Source organism: Populus alba, chromosome 5 (genome assembly GCF_005239225.2).
Source record: "Populus alba chromosome 5, ASM523922v2, whole genome shotgun sequence".
In the NCBI taxonomy this organism is placed as follows: Eukaryota; Viridiplantae; Streptophyta; class Magnoliopsida; order Malpighiales; family Salicaceae; genus Populus; species Populus alba.
Window position 1 is genome coordinate 798,953 of NC_133288.1, and position 23,914 is coordinate 822,866.

The 23,914-nt window shown below is 36.2% G+C and overlaps 2 protein-coding genes across 3 annotated transcripts in view; one reads left to right on the forward strand and one right to left on the reverse strand.

Moving 5' to 3' along the window:
- Positions 1 to 6,744: 6,744 nt before the first annotated feature.
- The window catches only part of LOC118034975 (uncharacterized), a 56,460-nt gene continuing 39,290 nt past the window's right edge, over positions 6,745 to 23,914 (forward strand). Inside the window, exons 1-3 of the mRNA XM_073409455.1 lie at positions 6,745 to 7,315; positions 7,471 to 7,715; positions 8,331 to 8,435. Coding sequence (XP_073265556.1) covers positions 6,760 to 7,315; positions 7,471 to 7,715; positions 8,331 to 8,435 — 906 coding nt within the window. The 5' untranslated portion in view covers positions 6,745 to 6,759. The remainder of the gene's footprint in view (positions 7,316 to 7,470; positions 7,716 to 8,330; positions 8,436 to 23,914) is intronic.
- LOC118035016 (cuscuta receptor 1) lies at positions 12,442 to 18,280 on the reverse strand. Of its 2 annotated transcripts, XM_073409457.1 has the most exons (7): positions 17,671 to 18,280; positions 17,380 to 17,532; positions 17,093 to 17,254; positions 16,441 to 16,599; positions 15,877 to 16,089; positions 15,243 to 15,392; positions 12,442 to 14,858 (listed from the first exon to the last, which is right to left on the reverse strand). In XM_073409457.1, the coding sequence occupies exons 1-7, from the start codon at positions 18,032 to 18,034 to the stop codon at positions 12,658 to 12,660; spliced, it is 3,402 nt and encodes a 1,133-aa protein (XP_073265558.1). In that variant the 5' UTR covers positions 18,035 to 18,280; the 3' UTR covers positions 12,442 to 12,657. The 2 variants fall into 2 exon arrangements, with proteins under 2 accessions (XP_073265558.1, XP_034896389.2); XM_035040498.2 differs by lacking the exon at positions 15,243 to 15,392 and having other exon boundaries at positions 17,671 to 18,278.

Genomic DNA, 23,914 nt, shown 5'->3' on the forward strand with positions numbered 1-23,914 from the left:
ACTTCATACAACCAATTGTTGACCCATCTGATCTTTGCATTCTTGAATCAAAGAATAAGAAATCGCAGAAACACAGAGCCAAGAGGATTAAACGCAAAACAAGTTCTCTTTCGAGAAGGAAATCACACAAACTAGCACACCACAGACAAAAGCAACCTGAGACAGTAATCATAGAGTATTCAGTGTCGGACAATGGCATTAAGAACAGAAAACGCAATTATCTGTTGTGGGAAGGAACATGTGGGTGATGATGAGGCCAATAGCTCACACTATCAATCCCTGCAGCTCATGGTAACCAAGTTGCTGACTCTTTACGATCCGGCTCTTGGGAGGAAGCTAATGCTTGCTGGGAAGTTGGAAAAGCTATCCTTCAGGTGCATGATGATAATCACCTGATGACACACAAACAATACAGGGACTCATAGATAATGAGCAGGAGGAGTGGCTACGAAGGAAAAATGAGTAAGTCAATTTTATCCAGTCTGATGGTATGGTTCTTTACATCCATTTTATGGGTAGTATTGTTGTTTGGAATGTTTGTGGTTTAGGGAGCAGAGTAAAAAAAAGATGTGTGAGGAATTTGGGTAGGAAATTGTCAATTGATGTTCTGGGTATTTTAGAAACAAAATTAGAAAATATTCATGACAGTATTATTAGCTCTATCTGGGGTCGGCGTGCTAGAGACTGGTATGCAATCCCCTCTATAGGCCTTTCTGGGGGGATTTTATGTATATGGAATCCAGCTTCTTTTTTGTGTATCTAGATGCTCAATTGCTCTGAATGGGCGTATTTTACATGTAGAAGGCACTTTTACTCGTTATAATTTGGATTGCTTGGTATCCTTTATTTATGCTCCGATTGATGGTACCCTGAAGAAAGAATTATGGGACTACTTGATTACTTTCAAAGATAGTGTTAGCACTCCATGGTGTCTTGCTGGTGACTTCAATGAAACTTTGTCATCCTCGGATCGTAAAGGTGGTTCAAAAGTATCTGCTGCTATGTCAAGATTCAAGCAGTGTATTGATAGTTGCGAACTTCTTGATCTCCCCTTAATGGAAAAAGATTTACTTGGTCTAGAGGTAACGCAGCAAGTCGAATTGACAGAATTTTCGTATCGGGTGATTGGCTGCAGCTTCTTCCAGCCTCTACTTTATTCGGTCTCCCAAGGTTCTCTTCTGACCATAGACCCCTGCAGCTGTTATTAGACTACAAGAATTGGGGACCAAAACCATTCCGGTTTATGAACTGTTGGTGGCTGATGGCTGACTTCAGGAAGATGATACAAAGTTTCTGGAACTCAATTTCAGTCTCATCAACTGGTAGAGGGAACATGGTCTCAGCTTTCAAGATGTTAAAGGAGAGATGTAAGCACTGGAACAAAGAAGTTGTGGGCAACATGTCTAACCAAATCAAGGAGCTGGAGTCAGAAGCTGACTCCCTTGACAATCTCAAAGAATGCAGAGACCTGTCAGCTGATGAATTAATTAGAAGCAATGTCATTGTCTCCAAACTTCGAACTCTGTATATAATGCAAGAGTCTATCTGGCATCAGAAGTCAAGGGTGCAGTGGTGCAAGCTTGGGGACAAGAACACACGTTTTTTTCATTTAGCTGCAACAATAAGACAGAAACGAAACCTGATTTCATCACTGGAAGTTGATGGAAATATGTTGTCTAAGCCTGCCGAGATGAAGATAGCTGTCTTCAACTTCTTCCGTAATTTATACTCCCATCATGACAGACCACGACCTTCATGTTATCATCTGGAATTTCAAAAGTTGAAGCCCTCATCCTCGGTTGCTCTGGAATGCCCGTTCTCTACAGAGGAAATCAAAGCTGCGGTTTGGGATTGTGAAGGAAATAAGGCACCAGGTCCTGATGGTATTAATTTTACCTTTATTAAGAAAGCTTGGAGTACTATAGGCGGGGACATCACCCGTATGGTTGAAGACTTTTATCAATCTAACCTTCTCCCTTCAGGCATCAACAACTCCTTTGTTACACTCATTCCTAAGATAAATTGTGCTGCAAAGTTGGCGGACTTTAGACCTATCAGTTTGGTGGGAAGCTTATATAAGATTATATCAAAGTTGCTGGCAATCAGATTGAAACATGTTATGCCAGAAGTTATTACAGACAATCAAACTGCTTTCATCAAAGGTAGGCAAATACTTGACAGTGTATTGATTGCAAATGAGGCTATTGCTTACATCAAGGAAAACCATGGTAAAGCTTATCTTTTCAAACTTGACTTTCATAAAGCATTTGATTCTGTCATATGGGAATACATTAACGAAGTTATGGCTAATATGGGCTTTGGATCCAGATGGAGAGGGTGGATTATGCAATGTATTTCTACAGCAAAGATGTCTGTTCTTGTTAATGGCTCTCCTACAGAGGAATTCAGCTTGGAAAAAGGATTACGCCAAGGAGATCCGCTCTCTCCTTTTCTCTTTAATCTTGCCGTCCAGGGGTTGAGTTGTATGCTGCAGCGTGGTTGTGATATGGAATTGATTGAAGGTCTGAATTTCAGCAGTTCTGGTCCTGCATTATCTCACTTGCAGTTTGCGGATGATACCCTTATATTCAGTTCAGCTTCCCTATCCAGTTTACAGAACATAAAGCATATCCTTTTATGCTTTGAACTTATATCAGGGCTGAAAGTTAACTTCTACAAAAGCAGTATTATTGGCGTGGGTATTGAAGATCATGTATGCCGCCACTCAGCGCAGATTCTTAGGTGCAAGCAGGAACTACTCCCAATCACATATCTTGGTCTTCCCATCGGTGCAAATATGAACAGAGTTTCAATGTGGAAGCCTATTATCAGCAAAATCAGCAGCAGGTTGGCTGCATGGAAAGGCAGATTTCTATCTATTGGAGGTAGATTGTGTCTACTTAAATCTGTTCTAAGTAACTTGCCCATCTACTATCTATCTTTATTTCCCATGCCAGCAACAGTTGCAACAACAATTGAGAGAAAGTTCAGATCTTTTCTATGGTCTGGAAAAGAGGAAAGCAGGAAATTATGCAATGTCAGCTGGTCAACAGTTTCTCTCCCGAAAAGGATAGGGGTCTTGGGATTGGGTCTTTAAGGGATAAAAATACAGCATTGCTGTATAAATGGCAATGGAGGTTGGGTTCGGAGGAATCAAGCTTATGGAAGGAAGTGATCAAATTCATACACAACACAAACAGCTCCAGTTTCCTGCCACAAACCCCTCTTTCAGGAACTGGCAGCACATGGACGCGTATGATTAACCATTGTATTAAAGATAACAGATTGCAAGAGATTGTGTCCCATCAATCTATGGTTCTTATTGGTAATGGCAAGAGAACAACGTTTTGGCATGATATTTGGGTTGCCAATCACTGTCTTGCAAATCGTTTCCCTACTCTTTACCGTTTATCCAATGATAAAGATGCCAGCATTGACAAGATGGGAATGTGGGATGGTTTTGAATGGATATGGCTCTTTTCCTGGTCAAGGCCTTTGAGGGGTCGAAACATTGGTTTGTTAGAACAATTATATATCGTTCTCTCAAAGGTGCATTTAGACAGCGAATCAGAGGATAGACTAATATGGAAGGACAACAAATCAGGAAGATTTTCAGTTAAATCTCTATGTGGGCTGCTAAGCCCAACTCACTATTCTACCAATGGCTTCTCTTTTGCTGGAATCTGGAAAGGTGTAGTCCCTCCTAAAGTGGAGATCTTCTGTTGGATGGCTATTATTAACAGACTCAACACCCGAGGTGTGCTGGTTAGAAGAGGTGTTTTGGATAGCTCACACTCCAACTGCCCTATTTGTCAAGTTGAGGAAGAGTCGGTTGATCACTTACTTCTACATTGCCATAATCATTGGATCATCTGGTCTAAAATCATCAAGTGGTGGGGATTATCATGGTGCTGCCCTAAGAATTTGTCATGCTTATTCTCTCAGTGGACTGTCATGGTTCAGGGTAAATTTCAGAAAAAAGCATGGCTGATGTTGTTTTTCTCAGTGGTATGGTCCCTTTGGCTTCTTCGAAATGACCTGATATTTCGACAAAAGTCGCCGAACTATGATTCAGTCTTCTTCCTTATCATCGCTCGGCTGTGCTTATGGTTGAAAGCACTTCATCCTGACTTTCCTTACTCCCCTCTAGATATGTTAAGATCGTCAGCAGGTCTGATCCGCTGGTCCAATGTTCAGATTTATAGAACTGGTGTTATATGGTCTCCTCCTCCCATTGGTAGATTCAAGTGGAACGTGGATGGCTCCTCTCTTGGAAAGCCTGGTCTCTCAGGTATAGGTGGTGCCCTGCGCAATCACCAAGGTCATCTCCTTGGTATTTTTTCTCTTCAAGTAGGGATTCTAGACTCGAACATAGCTGAGCTGAGAGCTGTTGTCAAAGCTATTGAGCTTTCAGCCTCAAAGTGTTTCCTTCATCATAAGCATATAATTATTGAATCTGATTCTGCCAATGTAATCAGCTGGATGCATAATCCTCACAACAGGCCATGGATGCATAGAGACCTCTTCTCCACAGTTCAGAAATTGACTAGTCTGTTTGGTTCAATTACTTTTTCTCATGTGTACCGTGAGAGCAATAGTCTGGCAGATTGTATGGCTAAGCAAGGAGTGCACAGATCCAGTGATTTCATTGCTTGGTTATGATTCATCTCTCAGATTATGTCTATCAGACTATATGTGCATCTCTTCAGAGGTTTACATTCTCGTGAAAATTAAATTGGAGACTCTTGGGCGCTTCTCTTGGTTTTGCAGTAATGGTTTTCTTGTGTTGATTATATTGTTGCTTTCTTAGTCTATTTCTAATGTTTTGTCCTCTTTGTTTGGACTTTGCTTTGATTGGCATTTCCTGCAAAATTGATATGCGGCAGGCTTTGTAATTTTTTGTCTAGCCAGGCTATGGCGTTTAATGAAACCATATACTTCTCAAAAAAAAAAACTAAAATCCATTGTTAAAATTATTTAGCAATTGAATCAGCAACGGCAAAAATCGAATGCAAATTTGTCGTTGCTGATTTTTTAGCAATAGATTAATTCGTTGCTGATTTTGCAGAAACGGAAAATCCGTTGCTTACAATTATCCGTGTTTCTTCTGCTACAAAGGAAGCCAGTTTCTCGAGCACCACCTGCACTGCGATCATGGCAGTGGCTTCTTGCTCCAGAATCACCAATCCTGATCTCTTTTCTCTCGCCAAAAATTTGAAGAACGGAAAAACAAAAACCCTTGATGCAGTTTCTATCTCAGATGTTTGCTACAGGGTTCCACGCTTAATTAACAATTCCTTCTACTGATTCATTGGGCATGAAAGATAACATTTTTTTCGTTTAAGAAAATTATCATGTGGACCATATGGCCCTAGGCAAATTAAGGCCTCAAATATAGCCAGCTATAGCATGGGATAGCCAGTGGTATCATTTGTCATTTTTATAAGTTAGGGGGCTGATATGGTATTTAAAAAATGATGATTTTTTTTTAAAAATTTTAAATCTTAAGACTAATATCTAACTAAAAATTCCTTCTGCTGATTCATTGTTCATGTGATAATGTGCTTGGCATGTGTCCAACAACACATGTCATATTTCAATAGGATAACATGTGGTCAAATTGAACCTGTCGTTCTTGTGTTTTCACATGGGCAGGAAGCTACCTAAACCTCTGATATATGTGATTTACTCCTGGTTTTATAAATTAGAAAGTGTAAATTGTAAAACCCAACCAATAAGATATCTACATGCATGTTATCAGTAAGTGTAAATTGTAGATTAATATTTTTCACAAGTTATCCTAGTGCTTGCTTGGACTTGCTCAACAAACAGGAAAAAAAAAATGAAGTCTCAGCGATCAGTCATCAGAGTCTGTAAATGTTGCAGATAATTTAAGTTTGTTTACCAAATTTTTCAAGAACATGTTTGTCTTTGGTAGCTTATTGTCATAGCTGTGAACTCTGAAGAAAATTGATCTAAGAAACCAAAGTCCTGCTATGTAATTCCATTTTGTTCTAGATTGTACATGAATACAGGCTTGGTGATTATGCCCAAGAAGAAAACTAAAGAAATAGTAGGTGAGTAGTGTACTGAAAATAAATATTTTTTTGGTATGTAAGAAGAAATATCATGTATTTTCATCATACTACATAGATTGGGTATAGAGTGTATCCTCTGTTGGGGTCAGTTTATACCGCAGATCTAAAACAATAGCACACAGGAATTATAAAAGAGGAGGGATCGCTAGGGATACAAGATTTGCAACCAAAAATATGACCTGACATGTTGAGGAAAACAGAGGGAGGTGTTTTTTAAAACACAAGGCAGATTTTTATGATTTTCTTCCTTTTGGTCATTAAATTTTTAAAACAATTCTGCGATCACTCATAGCTTCTCGTTGCTCCCTTGTTCCGATTAGAAACAGAGATTCAAGAAGCTATGCTACGTCCTGAGAGAAGAGTTCCAACGAAATCTACTGTAAGTTCCCAAGACACTCTTTTTCCAGAAAATCATTCCTCTGCTTTGCATAAAGTGATCCATGAATCTGTAGAAGAGGAACCTGAATGGTTAGGACATTGTCTTGTTGGGTCAATTAAAGAGGGTGTGAATTAACGTGGGCCTGGTTTCGCTATGCAATAGAGACAATGAAGATGAAGCAGGAAGAGGAAAAGAAGCCTCAATTGCTCAACATGGCAAATTCAGTTGAAGTGACTCGACTCAAAGAAACCAATTTCAGTTGTTTATATTTGCTTAGGAAGCATGGCGAACTTCACTGCCTCTCAGCTTAAGGAGAATGCAGAGGAAATGAGGAGCAGAGCAAAGAAGCTAGGAGAAACGGCCAGGAAGTGTGGTAAAAGCTCGGGCTCTTTAAATATGAAGGAAAAGCACAAGAAAAAGAAGATTGTGAAACAACTTGAAACTGAAGAAGTTGGAAACAGTGACAAACCTGTTATCAAAACTGTCCTGGTTGGAATTAAGAGAATGGATGCTCGTGCTTACAGGGAACTGTTCAAACAGAAACAAAAGAAAGCTAAACTGGAAGGTAGCCAAGATCTGATAGTAAATAGGACACCTGGGGTTGATACTGAGGTGAGGAGTGGTTGCAAAGTGATGTCTTCTAAACAAAAAAGAAGTATTGACGACTTGAATTTTGATGCTACGGAAATGGTTTCAAATGAAGATGGCGATGCAGCTCCATATAAGTGCGGCAGAACTGATTCTGTGGATTCATGTTCCGAAAGGAAAAGGTTAAAGAAGCGCAATAAAGTGTCCAACAATAACACTGATTCGCTTTCTCTGAAAGCTGCTTTAATAGGTAACTGGCTAGTTTCACTGTTGATTAATTGTTCTGGTTTTGTTCCTTATCCTGTTTGCACAGATGGTACTCTTCTCAGAGTATTAGGTGGCAAACATTGTGGGAGTTCCTTGATTTTTTTAATTAATCTTCATAAAATGTCTCTTTTTCTGCAGGAACTTCTGGAGCTCCAGTGCATAAGATGTCTCAAGTCATGCCAAGTTCAAGTGGCCTTCTTAACACAACTGATGCGAATCACGTTTCCAACTTCTCACATTTGACTATTAAATTATCACAAGTACTGAAAGCCGACATGGTTGGGTATGATGGAGGAAGGAACTTGCATGATGATTCTGAGAAGAGTCTCCATCTTTTTTTGAAGCCTGAGATAGCAAAACTTTGTGAAAATTTGCAACTCCCAGTATGCATCTCATCCCTCGGAAGAAGTTAATTTCTCTAGCACTTGTTCATGAATGCTGCAGTAGGTTCTTTGATGTGGTGTATTGGGTCTGCCTATCTACTGCTACTCTTAGTACTTTGAATTGGTTTCAGAATTGATTTTAAGCATAGAAATAAAGAAGAAAAGATCTGGTAAATACCCTACTTTTTGTGCATTCAAGCCATCAACGTTGCAATGATCCCTACTGTTGATGATCTGCTATTTTTTCCATCTCCTCTAGTGTTTCTCTGGGTTGTGAGAGGCAAATCTCATGGGTCACTGAGTAACAATATAGAAGGAAAAGGGAAAACTTAAAAAATAGAAGAAAACTCTCTCTGGTCTTAGTTGGCTTACATTGCCAGGACTCAATTAGCCAAATTCTATCTTCACTCTATTAAAAGTGAGGGAAATGATATGCTTACTGCTTTGATGGGTTCTTTTACTTTATTAACATGTTTACTCTGGACTTGTGAATTTGCTGGAAGTTGCTGGGTCATGTATCAGGAAACATCATTATTTTCATAATTGATCTCAAGATTATGCAGCAGTATTTCTTTTATGATGTCGTTATGTTGACATGTTTCACTATCCCTTCAGGAAAATGTCAAAGTCATGGTGGAACAGTTTCGGGAATATGTACTGAATAATCACCATGTCAGTAGAGAACCACCTAGCTTATTGCAGGCATTTCTGATATCCTTGGTTAGAACCTTCTTTTTTCTATATTTTCCTGCTGTTTGATCGTTAATTTACTTGTTACCAGGGGCGGAGCTAGGATTATTTGTCAGGGGAGGCCATAATTAATATAATAAAATTTAATATTTATTTTAATTTATTATACATGAGTTGTAAAAAAATACATGTATAATTTAGTTTTATTCAAATTACTACAAATATATAATGATTTTTTAAAAAATACCTATATCAAACATTCTAGTATGCTTTTTGTTGAATGCATTATTTACTCGTGAATAAGGTGATTGTTTCAGTGTAATGAAGGATTATGGAGCGGGCTTTTTATCTGAGTTGAGGTTGGAATTTATCATATCTGATTATTTTGAAGATGAAAAGTATGCTTGGCGAAGAATATCTTGACATGCTCCTCTACCTATTGGTTCTATATTATTTCCTATACGATGTGTCCATAGCTTGGTTTGGTCAATCTTTCAGCCCAAGAAAGTGACATTAATTTGCATAGCTTGAAAACCAAGGAAGGAAATATTATATTAACAAGTCATTCTTGTGTCGTTTTGTTTATGCCTATTCTTATCCCCCTCGGGCACTTAGAGATAAGTTACGTGAATATTTAGAAATATGGTAATTTATTTATTTTACTAGAAAAAATATTAAAATTAATATATTTTTTAAATAAAAAATATTATGCTCTATAATATATTAAACCCACATTATGAGAAATCCAAAATAAAATATAAAGAATAGTTACATGTCTTCAGTAGTAGAGGCACAATGGGGCAACCGGGGGCAATTGTCTCCTTAATCTTTTTTTTTTCAAAGTATTTTTTATATTAAAATATTAATATAATAGTTTTACATGGTTAATTGTCTTTGTTAGCTATTAATTGATCTAAGCTCTTTTCTTCTTCTTTTTTCCACTATTGCCCCTGCCTATTTCTTTTCTACAAAATTTTGCCTATTTCTTTTCTACAAAATTTTTCTTCGAATCCAAATCTATTAATTAGATAAACAAGTAACTTCTTATGATTTATGCTTTAGGGAAGTTTTCTTCATCTTTTCTATGTGTTTCATTATCTAATTTTAGTTTTATTTTTTTATAATTAGTTATTGAAAATGTTGGGGTTTATAATAATGTATGGGTTTGTTGAATTAATATGTGTATGAGTAATTATATATGCTAATGGATATGAATTGAATTGAGTTTTGATGAATTAATAAGTATTTTGCTATGAATTTCATATGAAAAATGATGGTGATGAATTTACTAAGATTAAAAATAAAGTACATGACAACTAAAAAAATTACCGGCATAATAGATAAATTAAAAATATATATATATATATATATATTTAATATTTATGTTCACATCAATTTATGACAATTCTTTTAAGTTATGATTTTAGATGTTATATACATCTAATAGTTGTAGAGATGACAAGTTTCCCAAACAATTTGGGAGTGACCCTCCAAAATTATTTCCGGAGAGATCTAACTGCTTAAAATTCTTCAATTCACACCAACTTGTATGATTTATCTCGAAATAGTCAAAATATATAATGTTGAAAGAATCTTGAGTGGATGGAGAGTTGTTAATTTACCTTGACACATTGGCCAACAGACAATACTTTAAGAGTAGGCAATGTTCTGATGTTCTGAAGAAAGTTTAATGGGAGAGAAGTAAGATCTAGATGGAATTTTTCAAGAGTGCTCGAATTAAAGAAAGTCCTTGTGAAAGAGAAAGAAGAAAAGGTACGATGAAAATAGTGGTGGTCTAGAGTAGCCATTCCTTTCAATATTATTAATTAAGATTTTAAGAAACTAAACACTAATTTACGTTGACTTAAAGTAGTATCCTTGAGAGAAAGGGTCTTGAGGGATGGCTTTTATTCCTTAAGATTGCGTTTTTGTCAAGAAGGATAGATTGGAAGTATCCATTTTGTGTATTGTAATATAATCATATGTTAAGCTTGGCTTAACAAAATGAAGCAGAAGGGTGAGAAGCAGGGGAGGAGAAGAAGGAAAACAGAGAATTGAGAGACTCTGACTCTTACGTAATCCTCCTACCATTATATTCTTACACGGTTTCTTACAATAATTGTCAAGAAGTAATTTTTAATCATCCTAATTTTTATTAATCTTTAGAGATGAAAGCGCTGTCAAACATGATGAAATGCTATCGTTGATTACTAAATGGATATAAAGTCCTCAATTTTCTCAAGAGAATGTAACTTACTATTGTTTCCTGTCACCCCATTGTCTGATAGATCCAAAGACTTGAGAGAGGAAAACCCATTGAAACATGATAAAATTTTTTTATCATTATTAAATCGGTTAGAAGTTAGGTCAAGTACCTCCAGTTTCCTCAGTTTTGATGATAGGACTTCGAAGCCTGGAAGAGAAACACATCAAAGCAAGATAATTTGAATTGATCAAATGCTGTTGTTCAATTGATATATGGTTCTCAAATTATACATAAAAAGAATGATACATGAACGCATAGTTAATTATAAAATAGGTTGTGTAACCTTCAAAGATTAACAAACAATTTTTAATCATTCTAATTTTGATCTTATTGAACAAAAAACAATTTATGGATATGAAGTCTTTAAGTCTAACAAGATAAAATGCTATCATTAAATTTATCATTACATAGATATAAAGTCCTCATTTTTCTTGATAAAGAAACAATATAATTAAGAGAATGTCAAGTGAAGCAATTAGATAGAAACTGTGTATTATACCTGATCCTGTCAACTTATTTAATGATAGATCCAATGAAAGCACACTCAGAATTGATAAGATGCTACTGTTCAATTGATTGGCACTCAGGTTAAGGTTCTCTAACTTTCCCAGCCTCATCGGTTGGAGTTGAAAACCTACAACATATATATATATATATAATTCTCAAATTTTACATCAAAAAAATATACAGTGCATAGATTAAGGATGAAGATAGATTGCAAGTATCCGTTCTATACATCGTCACTCGTAATTTTTAATCATTCTAATTTTGGTCCAGTTCACTTTAATCACTTTAGTCGAGGTACGCGCAAGTTGACCCGGACACCCACGTTAAACTATATAAAAAAAAAAAAAAAAAACAATTTATGGATAAGTTGAAAGCTCCATAGATATAAATCTTCAGGGATGAAAGCTCAGTCAAACATGATGAAGTGCTATCATTATATTGATCGTTAAATAGATATAAAGTCCTCAATTTTCTTGATAAAGAAACCGTATAAAAGAATGTAACTTACTATTGATACCAGTAAATCCTGTCAACTGCAACTCATCAAAGCTAACATACTGTAAGATACTATAATCTCCACTGCAACTATACAAAGCTAACATACTGTAAGATAGCTAACATACAAAATATGTGTAGGGCTAACACAAATTCTTTCAAATTGAGTCCATCTTGGAGGTCAGAAGGTTGGAGTTCTACTAGAAAAAGATACCTCTAGAGAGAGAAATTAAGGAAGCCGGAACTGCTTAGAGTTTAGCTACCGAAGCTTCAAGTTAAGATCATTTTCATTATGACAAATTAAGCTAACTATATTCTTAAAAAGGGTATACATGAAAGTTAAATCCTCTGTTCAAATGGACAAAGAACTTATTGGCAATTCAATTCAATTAAAAGTATCGAACTTTATGTTTGTTTATTTGCTTTTTACATGGATGAGGCAAACAGGACAGGAGAGGAGGTCTAAATACGAGCAATCAAGCACATTATTGCAAGGAAGACAGATTATGCCATTGCCTTGTTTTAAGTTTAGACTTGTGTTTTTTCAGCAAACAAAATTATTATAGAACCACATATCACCTTGCTGTTATGATCTTTTAGTTCTATTATTATTTTTTTAATTGAGAAAATACGATATTGTAAACTATTTCTAGTGAATAAATTCCATATTATTAGGGATATAGTAATCACAAGAAGCCAAGAAATACTGGTTGGTTGCTCATTCTCCAAATCTAAGACCAAAACGCCACATAATTAAGACATAACAAAGAAACAAACAAATATGGATACAAGCACAAGGACAAACACAAGTCGTGTCAAAACAGAAAGGCTAAGCAACAAGAACCAGACACTTCGACAGAACACTTCTCACAGGCAAATTGCTAAACATGTTGTGAGCAACCCTTGATTTGGAATGCGACTGCTTCCCCATGGAGGATTGCAACAATTTCAGAAAGCAGCCCGCATGCTCATGATAAGACCCAATCACCTTCTGAATCTGGACAACTTGCGAAAGTTTATAGCCAAAAAGCAGTAGCAAGTGTCAATGCATTCTTCAATGAAGTAAAACCACCTGCGTCGCCAATGCGAATTTATGCACAGTACTGCTGCAATTGTCAACACCGCAATTATGTAACACACACCAAAGCTGACATAGAAACTGTACATGTCTATGAAGCCACCATCTCCATTGAAATCGTTAGGCACTCTTGCTGATGGTGATTCTGTTTTGTCGCAACTATTTTGCAATGGAGGTCCACAAAGAAGAGGATTCCCTTTATAACTGCTTTCATCAAAGGTACCAAATTGATTTTTCATCTCCGGTGTTCTTCCTGACAAATTATTGTACGACACGTTGAAAATAGCTAGAAAGGTCAGTTCAACGAGTTGTGCAGGAATTCTTCCATTCAAATTGTTGTGAGAAAGATCCAAGCTCTCTATCTGCTTCAGATTGAAGAAGGATGAAGGGATCAATCCAGTGAGATTATTATGTGACAGATTTAGAGAATATATCCCACTTAAGTTTCCCCATTCTGTCGGGATTTCTCCAGTGAATCTGTTACAAGAAAGATCCACAACAAACATGTAACGAAGGATACCGCCTTCGTAAGTGTAGAAATTTTTCTTTTCTGTAAGCTCCACAACTATTTTTGTATTGATCTCTGGCAACACAGTTTGGTCATAAAGATTAAAATCTATAGATGCAAATAATTCTTCCAGGATTCCATAATCTTCTGACATCGTACCATGTTCAACCGAAGTTTTTTCGTCTGATGCCGTAAAATTTAAATTGCTCAAACATGAGGGTAACAGACCAGAAAAATTATTTTCTGAAAGATCCAATATGCTTAATTTCCTTAACAAGCATAACTGATGAGGAAGTTTCCCATTGAATTGATTAGATTTGAGAACAAAAATGCTCAATTCTGAAAGGCTATCAATCCAATTTGGAATGGGCCCAGTTAAGTTGTTATCGCCGAGATCTAACGTCACCAACGAAGAGAGATTATAAAAATCATATGGCAGTGGACCGCTCAATCTATTTCCGTATAGGTGGACATAGAGTAAATATGGTGCACGGAAGCCCAACGGTAATGACCCAGACAGATTGTTTTCAGAAAGATCTAAAAATTCAAGCCTAGAAGAATTGAAATATTCTATTGGAATGGTACCTTCAAAATGATTTCTGGACAAATCAATTCCCTGCAAGAATAGTCCCCTTGGAAGCATGCCTGACAAAAGATTGTTACTGATATCCAACCACAAAAGTGATGATTCAAGAGAAAAAGTACCTGGTACTTCTCCTACAAATTTGTTTCCATCTAGAAGGAGGTAAAGTAGGTAAGTCATGTTGAACACAGATGGTGGTAATCGCCCATTGAAGCTGTTGTTGGACAGCTTCAAAAACCGCAATGAGGAGCCTACTGTTGGCAAATTATGCTCAAGCAGTTCACAAGACATGTGATTGTTGGAAAGATCCAAGTATTCGAGAGAGCTCATATTCCCAAAACAAAGAGGAATACAACCAGTGAGGCTGTTGTTGGCCATCATGAAGTTCTTCAAACGTGGAAAAATCGAACATATGTTTCTTGGAACTTGACCATGTATGTTGTTGCCAGAAATATCTACTGTGTGAAGGTTGGGTGTTGGATGTTGTGGCAGCTGCAAAGGACCTATAAATGAGGTGTCTCTCAAATATAGTCGAATTAACTTTCTATTATTCTCAAACAACCAAGATGGGAAAGGTTCTCCAATGAGTTTGTTGTGGGATAGATCAACAAACATCAAATCATGTTGGCTATGCAGGAAGTTTGGAAATCCAGCCTCGAGTGGTTTTGGAGTACAGTTTGAAGCACTAAAGAAAAGAAGCTGGAACTTGGGAGCTGAAGGCTGAAAACTGGGTGCAGCTATTAGCTCATTGTTATCGCAAGCAATGAACTTGAGGTTGGAGAGGTTCATAAATGAACCAAATGATATCGGAACTTGAAAGTAGTTATTTGAAACTTCGAGCTGTTCAAGCTGCGTAAGATGGGAAAAGTGACTAAAGGCAATATTTCCCTCCAATTGGTTGTGGGATACATCCAAGACTTGTAGAGATGATAGATTTCCCAAACACGAAGGAAGTACGCCCTTTAGATTGTTTCGTGAGAGAGATAGTTGTTCAAGATTCTTCAGCTCACACCAGCCTGTAGAATATATCAATATGTTTATGTTAAGGAAATAGGAATATATCAATTATGTAATTGCTTAGTGAGGTTTTAAAGTTTTAGTTGAATTTGTTTCACTAGCTAGGTCGGTTTTAGATTATATTTACACAACTTTGTTTGTTTGTTTATATATATATGAAATTGTTTATTTAGATTATTGATATCCATAATTTTTTTAATTCAAAGTTTTCTAGGAGAGAGAAATTTTAGAAATTGATAAACCCTAGATCTTATCCTTTGCAAAATGTAGCGTAAAGTTAGGAGTAAGCCTTCAATTAATACCAACCTATACAATTTATATGGAAATAGTCAAAATATATAGTGTTTAAAGAATCTTGAGCAGATGGAGAGTTGCTAATTTACCTTGAGCGGGTAGGGTGCCATTGAGGTTACTTTCACCAACAGACAAGACCTTAAGAGCTGGCAATGCTCCGATGTTCTGGAGAAAGTTTAATGGGAGAGAAGTGTAATCTAGATACAATTCTTCAAGAGTGCTTGAATTGAAGAAAGTCCCTATAAAAAAGAAACAAGAAAAGATATGATGAAAATAGTGGTGGTATAGAATAGTCATTCCTTTCAATATTATTAATTAAGATTTTAAGAAACTAAACACTAATTAACCAGTATCCTTGAGAGAAAAGATCTTGAGGGATGGTTGTATGCCTTAATTAAGTTGTTAAGAGGAGAATGATTCTGTTATTTCTTGCGTGCGTAATCCTCCTACCATTATATATATACTTCCGCATATGCATTACACGATTTATTCTATTATTAACTAACTCTAACCGACTCTTAACAACTTCTAACACGTGTCCATGCATCTGCCAGCTACCCTAAATTTAAGACTGAGAAATTTTAGAGATTGAGAAACTCTAGATTTTATCCTTTTCTATACGTAACATTAAGAGTAAACTTCTAGTTTAATAAAACATAGATATAACACAAATATCTAATGAACAACTGTAATGCTATCATAATTGTTCATTTGTAGAATTACCTTCAGCAGGTAGGGTGCTATTGAAGTCAACTCCGGCCAAGGATAGGACTTTAAGAGTAGACAAGGGTCCAATGTTCCTTAGAAAGCTTGCTGGGAGAGAAGAACTATCAAGGTACACTTTTTCAAGGCATGGCAACGCTCCCAATGACTCTAGCAAAATGCTTTCCTTGAAGTCAGTTGAATATAGATTCAAGATTTCTAAATTCCTTAAACCTGTGATAGAGAGAACAATCAATAATGATTATTTACAATAATTAAATAATTTATAATGTTAGAGTTAATATACAAGACATAGCTTAAGTTTTTAAATTAAAATAATTTTTAATATAATATTAAAATTTTATTAATTAAATATTCACCTTCATTTATTTTTTAAAAAATTTAAAAATAGAAAAAAAGTTAATAGTGTTTACATGTCATTTTCAAATTATTTCACACGTTAAAGAATTAATTATATAAAGCCTTTTTAATGCTTCATCCAAACAACTTAAGGGTTAATACATATCTAATTATTAAACCACACTAGGGAATGCTATCAGAGGTAGGAATGATTTACAACTTTACCATTGAGACCAGTTGATCCTGTAAACATGTTGCTTGATAGATATAGATATTTGAGAGTTGAAAATCCACTAAGAGATAATAAAATGCTGTCGTTCAATTTATTGTAACTTAGATCAAGTTCCTCCAATTTCCTCAACCCTGAGAAGAGCACTAGAAAACCTGAAAGAAAATTGTCAGAAGGATAGAGTGGAAGTATCCATTTTGTGTATTGTAATATAATCATCTGTTAAGCTCGGCTTAACAAAATGAAGCAGAGAGGAACGATTCTGTTATTCCTTGCGTGCGTAATCCTCCTACCATTATATATATACTTCCCCACATGCATTACACGATTTATTATATTGTTAACTAAGTCTAACCGACTCTTAACAACTTCTAACACGTGTCCATGCATCTACCAGCTACCCTAATTAATCTGCACTAACAGTGACCATAATATCAGCTGTAACAATACCTTTAATCATCCTAATTGTCAAAAAGTATTTTTTAATCATCCTAATTTTGATCTCTTCCGGTCTTATTAGAAAAACAATTTATATATAGATATAAATCTTTAGAGATGAAAGCTCAGTCAAACATGATGAAATTAATGCTATCATTAATTACTAAGTAGATATAAAGTCCTCAATTTTCTTAAGAGAATGCAACTTACTATTGATACCAGTAGATGATCCTGTCAGCTGATTGTATGACAGATCCAAAGACTTGAGGGATGAAAACCCAGTTATAGATGAAAAAATGCTATCGTTGCATTGATTCTGACTTAGGTCAAGGTTCTCCAGCCTTTTCAACCTTGATGACAAGACTTTGAGACCTGCATGATGTTTCTCCAAAATTAAGCATATTGGAAGGAAATAAACGCATAGAAGCTAAATCATATGAGAAGGAGAAAAGAAAATGTTTCAAAGCTAAATAATTAAACGTCACCATAGAAGCTACCTGATCCTGTCACCTCATTGTATGACAGATCCAAAGACTTGAGAGTGAAAAGCCCATTGAAACATGATAAAATGCTTTTATCATCATTAAATCGGTTATAACTTAGGTAAAGTACCTCCAGTTTCCTCAGTTTTGATGATAGGACTTCGAAGCCTGGAAGAGAAACACATCAAAGCAAGATAATTGACATTAAACACCAGCTAGCCACTTCATCAGCGTAATTTCAGTATAAGATTCACACAATGATATGAATTTATTTTATTATTACAAGAACAGAAGCATTGAACCGACCCTCATGCTCAGAGCAACCAACCAGTCCATTACCGGACAAATCAAGACTTTGCAGTTCTTTAAAAGGCAGAAACAAAGATGCGTTGAGAACCCAATCCCCCAAACTCGGATCCCATGCACCCCAAAGAGAGAGTCGGATCACTCGCCCTGTAGTGTTATCACACTCGATCCGAGACCACTCACAACAATTACTACTGTACTCCACCCAATCTCCCATGTAAATGCTGTTTGGGTTGATCAAAGCTTTGATCTCTAAGAGACCAATTCCCTCTTCCTCCAAACACCCATAACAACGACCACACCAGTCGCCAACCAAAGTCAAAAATGCTAGCAACATCCAAGCCCCCATTTTTTTCATCATCATCTTGGATAATTCTATGAAGTACTACGTAGAGTATTGTTGTTTGTTATGTCATATGTGCATTCGGGCAACCATAGAGGTCCTATTTATACTACAGTACTTTGGCCCTTTCCATGATTTTATCTGCAGATTCTATGTTTTGAGACATATTATAACAAAGAGATTGTTGATAATAGCAATCATTTTCTTATTTCCTATATCATATCTATCACAAATCTTAAATAATTAATGAGAAAGCAGACCAAGGATAAAACAACATTGTTTTTTATATAAAAAAAAATAAATAATCAATAGATTGCAGTTAAGTATTTATTCAAGTCAGGGCAACTATTAACCGAGTCACTTGGATTTCGCATTATGCATATTTAAGATTGCTAAAAAAAAATATTTAGTTTAATTTCACATATAAGCTAATTTGATAACACTTTTTAACATAAAACCAAAAAAAATGAGTGCTATCGTCATCAACTTTATTTAGTTTCAATTTATGACGTTTGACATATAAATTATGTTCAATTTAAATCAACTTTTCAATAAATAGTGAATGTTAATGAGCACAGTAGCGAGAACTAAGCAGTGTTATGTGTATTTGGGACTGTAAATACTGTACACTTTGGCTCTCTTCATACAGTCAATTGACTTCGACACATAGTAAAAATGAAAAAAAAATTACTCCGTTGATTTGTGATTAAACTACAATACTAAATATACCCACTGATCTGTGGATTTGTGATTAAACTACAATACTAAATATATCCACTGATCTGTGGATTTGTGATTAAACTTGGAAAAAAACAACAGTACTAAAAAAAGCCATATCTGAATTTGTGATTAAGAAAATTCATTATTTTATTTTTTGACATATGAAGTCAATAGATGCACCAAGTCAATGTGAGTGGTTGTCTTTTTTCTTATTTATGAGGATCCAATAGATGCATCAAGTCTAGGGCTCCACAATCACTGTCAGTGACAGTTAATTCCTCCAACTTTGTTGCGTAAACTACTTTGGTTTTTCTTTATATATAGACATGGAAAGTCATGTGTTCTGAACAATTGATTTGATTTTGTGGAATAAAAAAATTTCTTCCTTAACTTTTTTCATGGAATGAAGTCATTTCCCGGTAGCTTCATCATCCACTTGCACTTCTTTTTCTTCGGAGACTTGTGAAGTCAAGATTCCCAACATATTATCAACATCATCAATTGTTGCTAATTAATTTGGCGGAAGAAATAAAATTTATGTAAGCATTTATCTTTGACATTTCAAGCAACATGCAGCACTTGTTAAGTTGTTATCAATCATCTTTTCATGGCTGAAACCAAACCTTACAGCCATGATTACAGGAAAGATAGTGACTTACCAAAAGAGACCTAAGTTATTGTCCGATAACATGATCCGTTAATTTTATTTTTACTCTGATATATTCTATGATTGAAGAAATGCATGCCCAGGCAACCATGGATTATAATAGACACGGTGTGGGCCAATAAAATAAAAACAAAAGACAATATCAATGGCTTACAAAAAAAAATGTTTTATGCTAAATTTATCTTTATTTTAAATTACACGATTAACTAAACATAATCCTGTAATATTGATTCTATTTGACGAAAAAATTATTTAAAACATAGTTAATAAACATATTTAAAGTCAAATAAAAATTACACGATTAACTAAACATAATCATGTAATATTGGCTCTACAATTATTTTCATTAGTCTATTATTTGTTATAAGTATTATTTCAAGCTTGTGGAACGGGCTGTTCCTCCAACTTATTGTATAAACTACTTTGCTTTTTCTTCTTCGTAGACCTGTGAAGTCGTTTGTAATTGGTTTTAATTATGTGATTGGTTTTTAAATTTATCTCTGTTCTTTATTATTTTTTTAATATTATTTTTAACATCAAAATAATTCAAAAATTAAAAAAAAATTAATAAAAAAGAGGTTTCACCACAACTCAAAACACACCATATGGGTACTAAATAGTAGTAATTAGATAGGAGGTCCTCCAACTTGGTGTGTAAACTACTTTGGTTTTTCTTCATATATAGACATGGAAAGTCATGTGTTCTGAACAATTGATTTGATCTTGTGGAATCAAAAAATTTCTTCCTCAACTGTTTTCATGGAATGAAGTGATTTGTCGATAGCTTCATCATCCACTTGCACTTCTTTTTCTCCGTAGACTTGTGAAGTCGGTCAAGATTTCCAATATATTATCAACATCATCAATTTAAGAAATAAATATTTGTTAGATTGATTTACTTCCATATTAATTATTGTTTGAATATTCTTAATCTGAATGATATTAGTCCATTCAAAACAAATTCATTTTTTTTATATAAATATATTTATATAACTACGAAAGAAAGAAAATATGCATTGATTAAAATATTACTGATGTGTTTGAATGAAGAAAGTTAGGGCAGAGATGACCAACATAAACACCATGTAGGCCAATAAAATGAATACAAAGACAATATCAATGGCTTGCAAAAAAAAAAAGTTTTAGGTTAAATTTATCTATATATTAAATTACTTGATTAACTAAACCTAATCATGTAATATTGAATTATTTGATGAAAATATTATCTAAAACATGATTAATTGACATATTTAAAGTCAAATAAAAAAACAAACCTAGCTTACTTTTAATAGTAAAAATTATTATGCAACATAAACTCTTTTAAAATAAAAATTTTACATAATTAAAATAAATTGTGATTGTTGTTTGAGCAATCGATTTGATCTTGGACCCCACAATTATTTTCATTAGTGGTTTAATGTTTTTCTTCAAGCTTGTGGAACGGGGTGTTCCTCCAACTTGTTGTATAAGCTATTTTGCTTTTTTCTTTGTAGACTTGGGAAATCATTTGTTCAAGCATTTGATTTTCTGACAAGTCTCTTAACGCATTCATATTAATGTTTGGTTACATATTGAAAAATATACAAATTATAGGCCCATCATTTATATAAGGTAGTGATATGGACAAACAGTCCATCATGCATGCATACCTGCGCCATGCAAAGGGTCGTGGGCAAAACGTAACCACAGCTGGTCGTGGGTTGTGGGAATTAATTAGTTGCAGTTACTTTCTTTAGATGTCTGTTATGCGGGGAATTCATGGGCATTCATGACCACGTGTGAAGTGGAACAGCCATGATCACTTAGTAACTGATATTCCTCTTTTATTGCTTTTAATCTGCTTGTAACTTCTGGAACCAAAGGCCTATAAAAGCTCTGGCCTACGGGAGAGAAGATATCATGAAATAAACTGTTCTTCTTTAAACTCTTCTTTCCCCCATTTCTTTTCTCTCAAATTCTGTTGTGTTAAGTACACATCAATTGGTATCAGAGCCTGGTTTGATCATGGAGACACGAACTAAAACAAATACAGAATTTCGAAACGAGGTGAATGAAACTCTAGCTCGTCACGAAGCAGGGATCGATCAAGCCAATAACAACATCACCCAAGCCAATCATAGCATTGATCAAATGAATGCAACCCTGCTAACAGTGGTGGCTGAGTTACAGGCCCTTCGTCACGCACACTCTCAAAATTCCAAGGAAAGAGAGGTAAGCCCATTTTTTCAAGCCGAAACATCGACCCATCGAAATTCCAACCCACAAGATTTTAACCCATCCACCCAACCTGTTATTCGGAATCCTTCACAAACAGACATTTTCCATTCCACCCAAATAGCTGACCGGAATTACACACAACTCAAGTTGTCCTTCCCAAGATTCAATGGGTTAGACCCAACGGGATGGCTATATAAAGCTGAGCAGTATTTCGAATTCAAAAATGTCTATCATCAATATAAGGTGCAACTAGCTTCCTTTCACTTGGAAGAAGATGCTCTCCAATGGCACCGTTGGTTGAGTAAATTCCAGGGACATCTCACTTGGGCAGAATTCTCCCAAGCTGTGCTACACCGTTTCGGGCCAACCGACTACGAAGACCCTTCAGAAGCCCTCACTCGCCTCAGACAATCTACCACTGTCAGCACCTACCAGACAGAGTTTGAAAAACTATCCCAACGCATTGATGGATTACCAAAAAATTATTTGGTGGGATGTTTCATCGCAGGCTTGCGAGATGAAATACGGCTGGATGTCAAGGTCAAACAGCCGAGCACACTATTGGACGCAATTGGAGTAGCAAGGTTGGTAGAGGAGCGAATCCAGCTGCAGAAAAGATTTACTCCAGTTCTCCGAACAGCCGGGGTCCTAACACACCCGAAAAACAACACCAATACTTCAGTCGGCCTCCTAGGACCGCCACCCATCACAAGCCCAAATCAGAAGTCACAAGGGGGATTTACAAGAATTACCAGTCAGGAAGCCAGGGATCGGCGAGCAAAAGGGTTATGCTTCTATTGTGATGAAAAATTTGTCCGAGGACACCGGTGCCAACGACCTCAACTTTTCATGATCGAGGACATTTCTATTGGAGATGAATTAAATTTCGAAGAAGGCGCAGACAATCTTTCCGACATGGAACCAATCCCAGAAATCTCATTCCATGCAATTTCAGGAGCTAATCACCCTCAAACCATCCGCATGATTGGTAGACTAAAAAATCAAGATATTACTGTCTTGATTGATGGGGGAGCACACACAACTTCCTCGATCAGTCTGTGGTGTCCCGATTAGGACTGTCAGTGTTGCGGGATAAAACCTTCCGGGTAATGGTAGCTAACCGTGAGATGATTGAGTGTAACGGACGGTGTTTGAGCCTCACCGTGATGATTCAAGGGTGCACCATACAAGTAGATTTCTATGTGCTTCCAGTGGCTGCATGCCAGGCTGTATTAGGGGTGCAATGGTTAGAGACCCTGGGACCTATTAAAACAGACTACAAGGAGCTGACAATGAGCTTCCAACAAGACGGAATCACCAGAATATTTCAGGGGCTGAGGCAGTCCCCACACAAAATCTTACGTGACAAAGAGCTGGTCAATATAGAGGGGTTGAGATTTTTTTTTTAGAGATTGTTGCCGTGGAAGTAAATGAGACAACCACAGATCATCCTGATGATCTTTCACAACTACTGATAGAATTCCAACCAATCTTCGAGGCTCCAACAAAGCTAACAACCCGAGTGGTCACAAGATCATCACATACCGTTACAACCACACCAAGGCCCTATTAGTGTTCGGCCCTACCGGTACCCACATTATCAAAAGGATGAAATCGAGAAGATGGTAAAAGAATTTCTGGAGTCTGGCCTCATTCAACCTAGTGTTAGCCCATTTTCATCACCAGTGTTGCTGGTCAAAAAGGCGGATGGGAGTTGGCGCTTCTGCATAGATTATAGAGCCCTGAATCAGATAACAATCAAAGATAAGTACCCTATTCCGGTTATAGATGAATTGCATAACGCCCGATATTTTTCGAAGCTTGATTTGCGTTCAGGGTACCACCAAATCAGAGTAAAAAAAGAAGATATACCGAAAACGGCATTCCGGACACATGATGGGCACTATGAATTTATAGTAATGCCATTCGGTCTCACCAACACCCCTGCCACTTTCCAAGGTCTTATGAACGATTTATTCAGGCCTCATCTGCGGAAATTTGTGCTGGTGTTCTTCGACGATATATTGGTGTACAGCCACAATTAGGGGGATCATCTCTCCCATCTCCAGACGGTACTCACGATCCTGTCCACAAATCAACTATTTGTTAAGAAATCCAAATGCCGTTTTGGATTCATGCAGGTAGACTATTTGGGGCATCTGATTTCACATGAAGGGGTGCAGGTAGATCCGGCAAAGACAAGGGCTGTGAATGAATGGCCCACTCCCACCACAGTAAAGGGTGTCAGAGGATTCCTTGGGCTAGCGGGTTACTACCGCAAGTTCGTGAGTGGATTC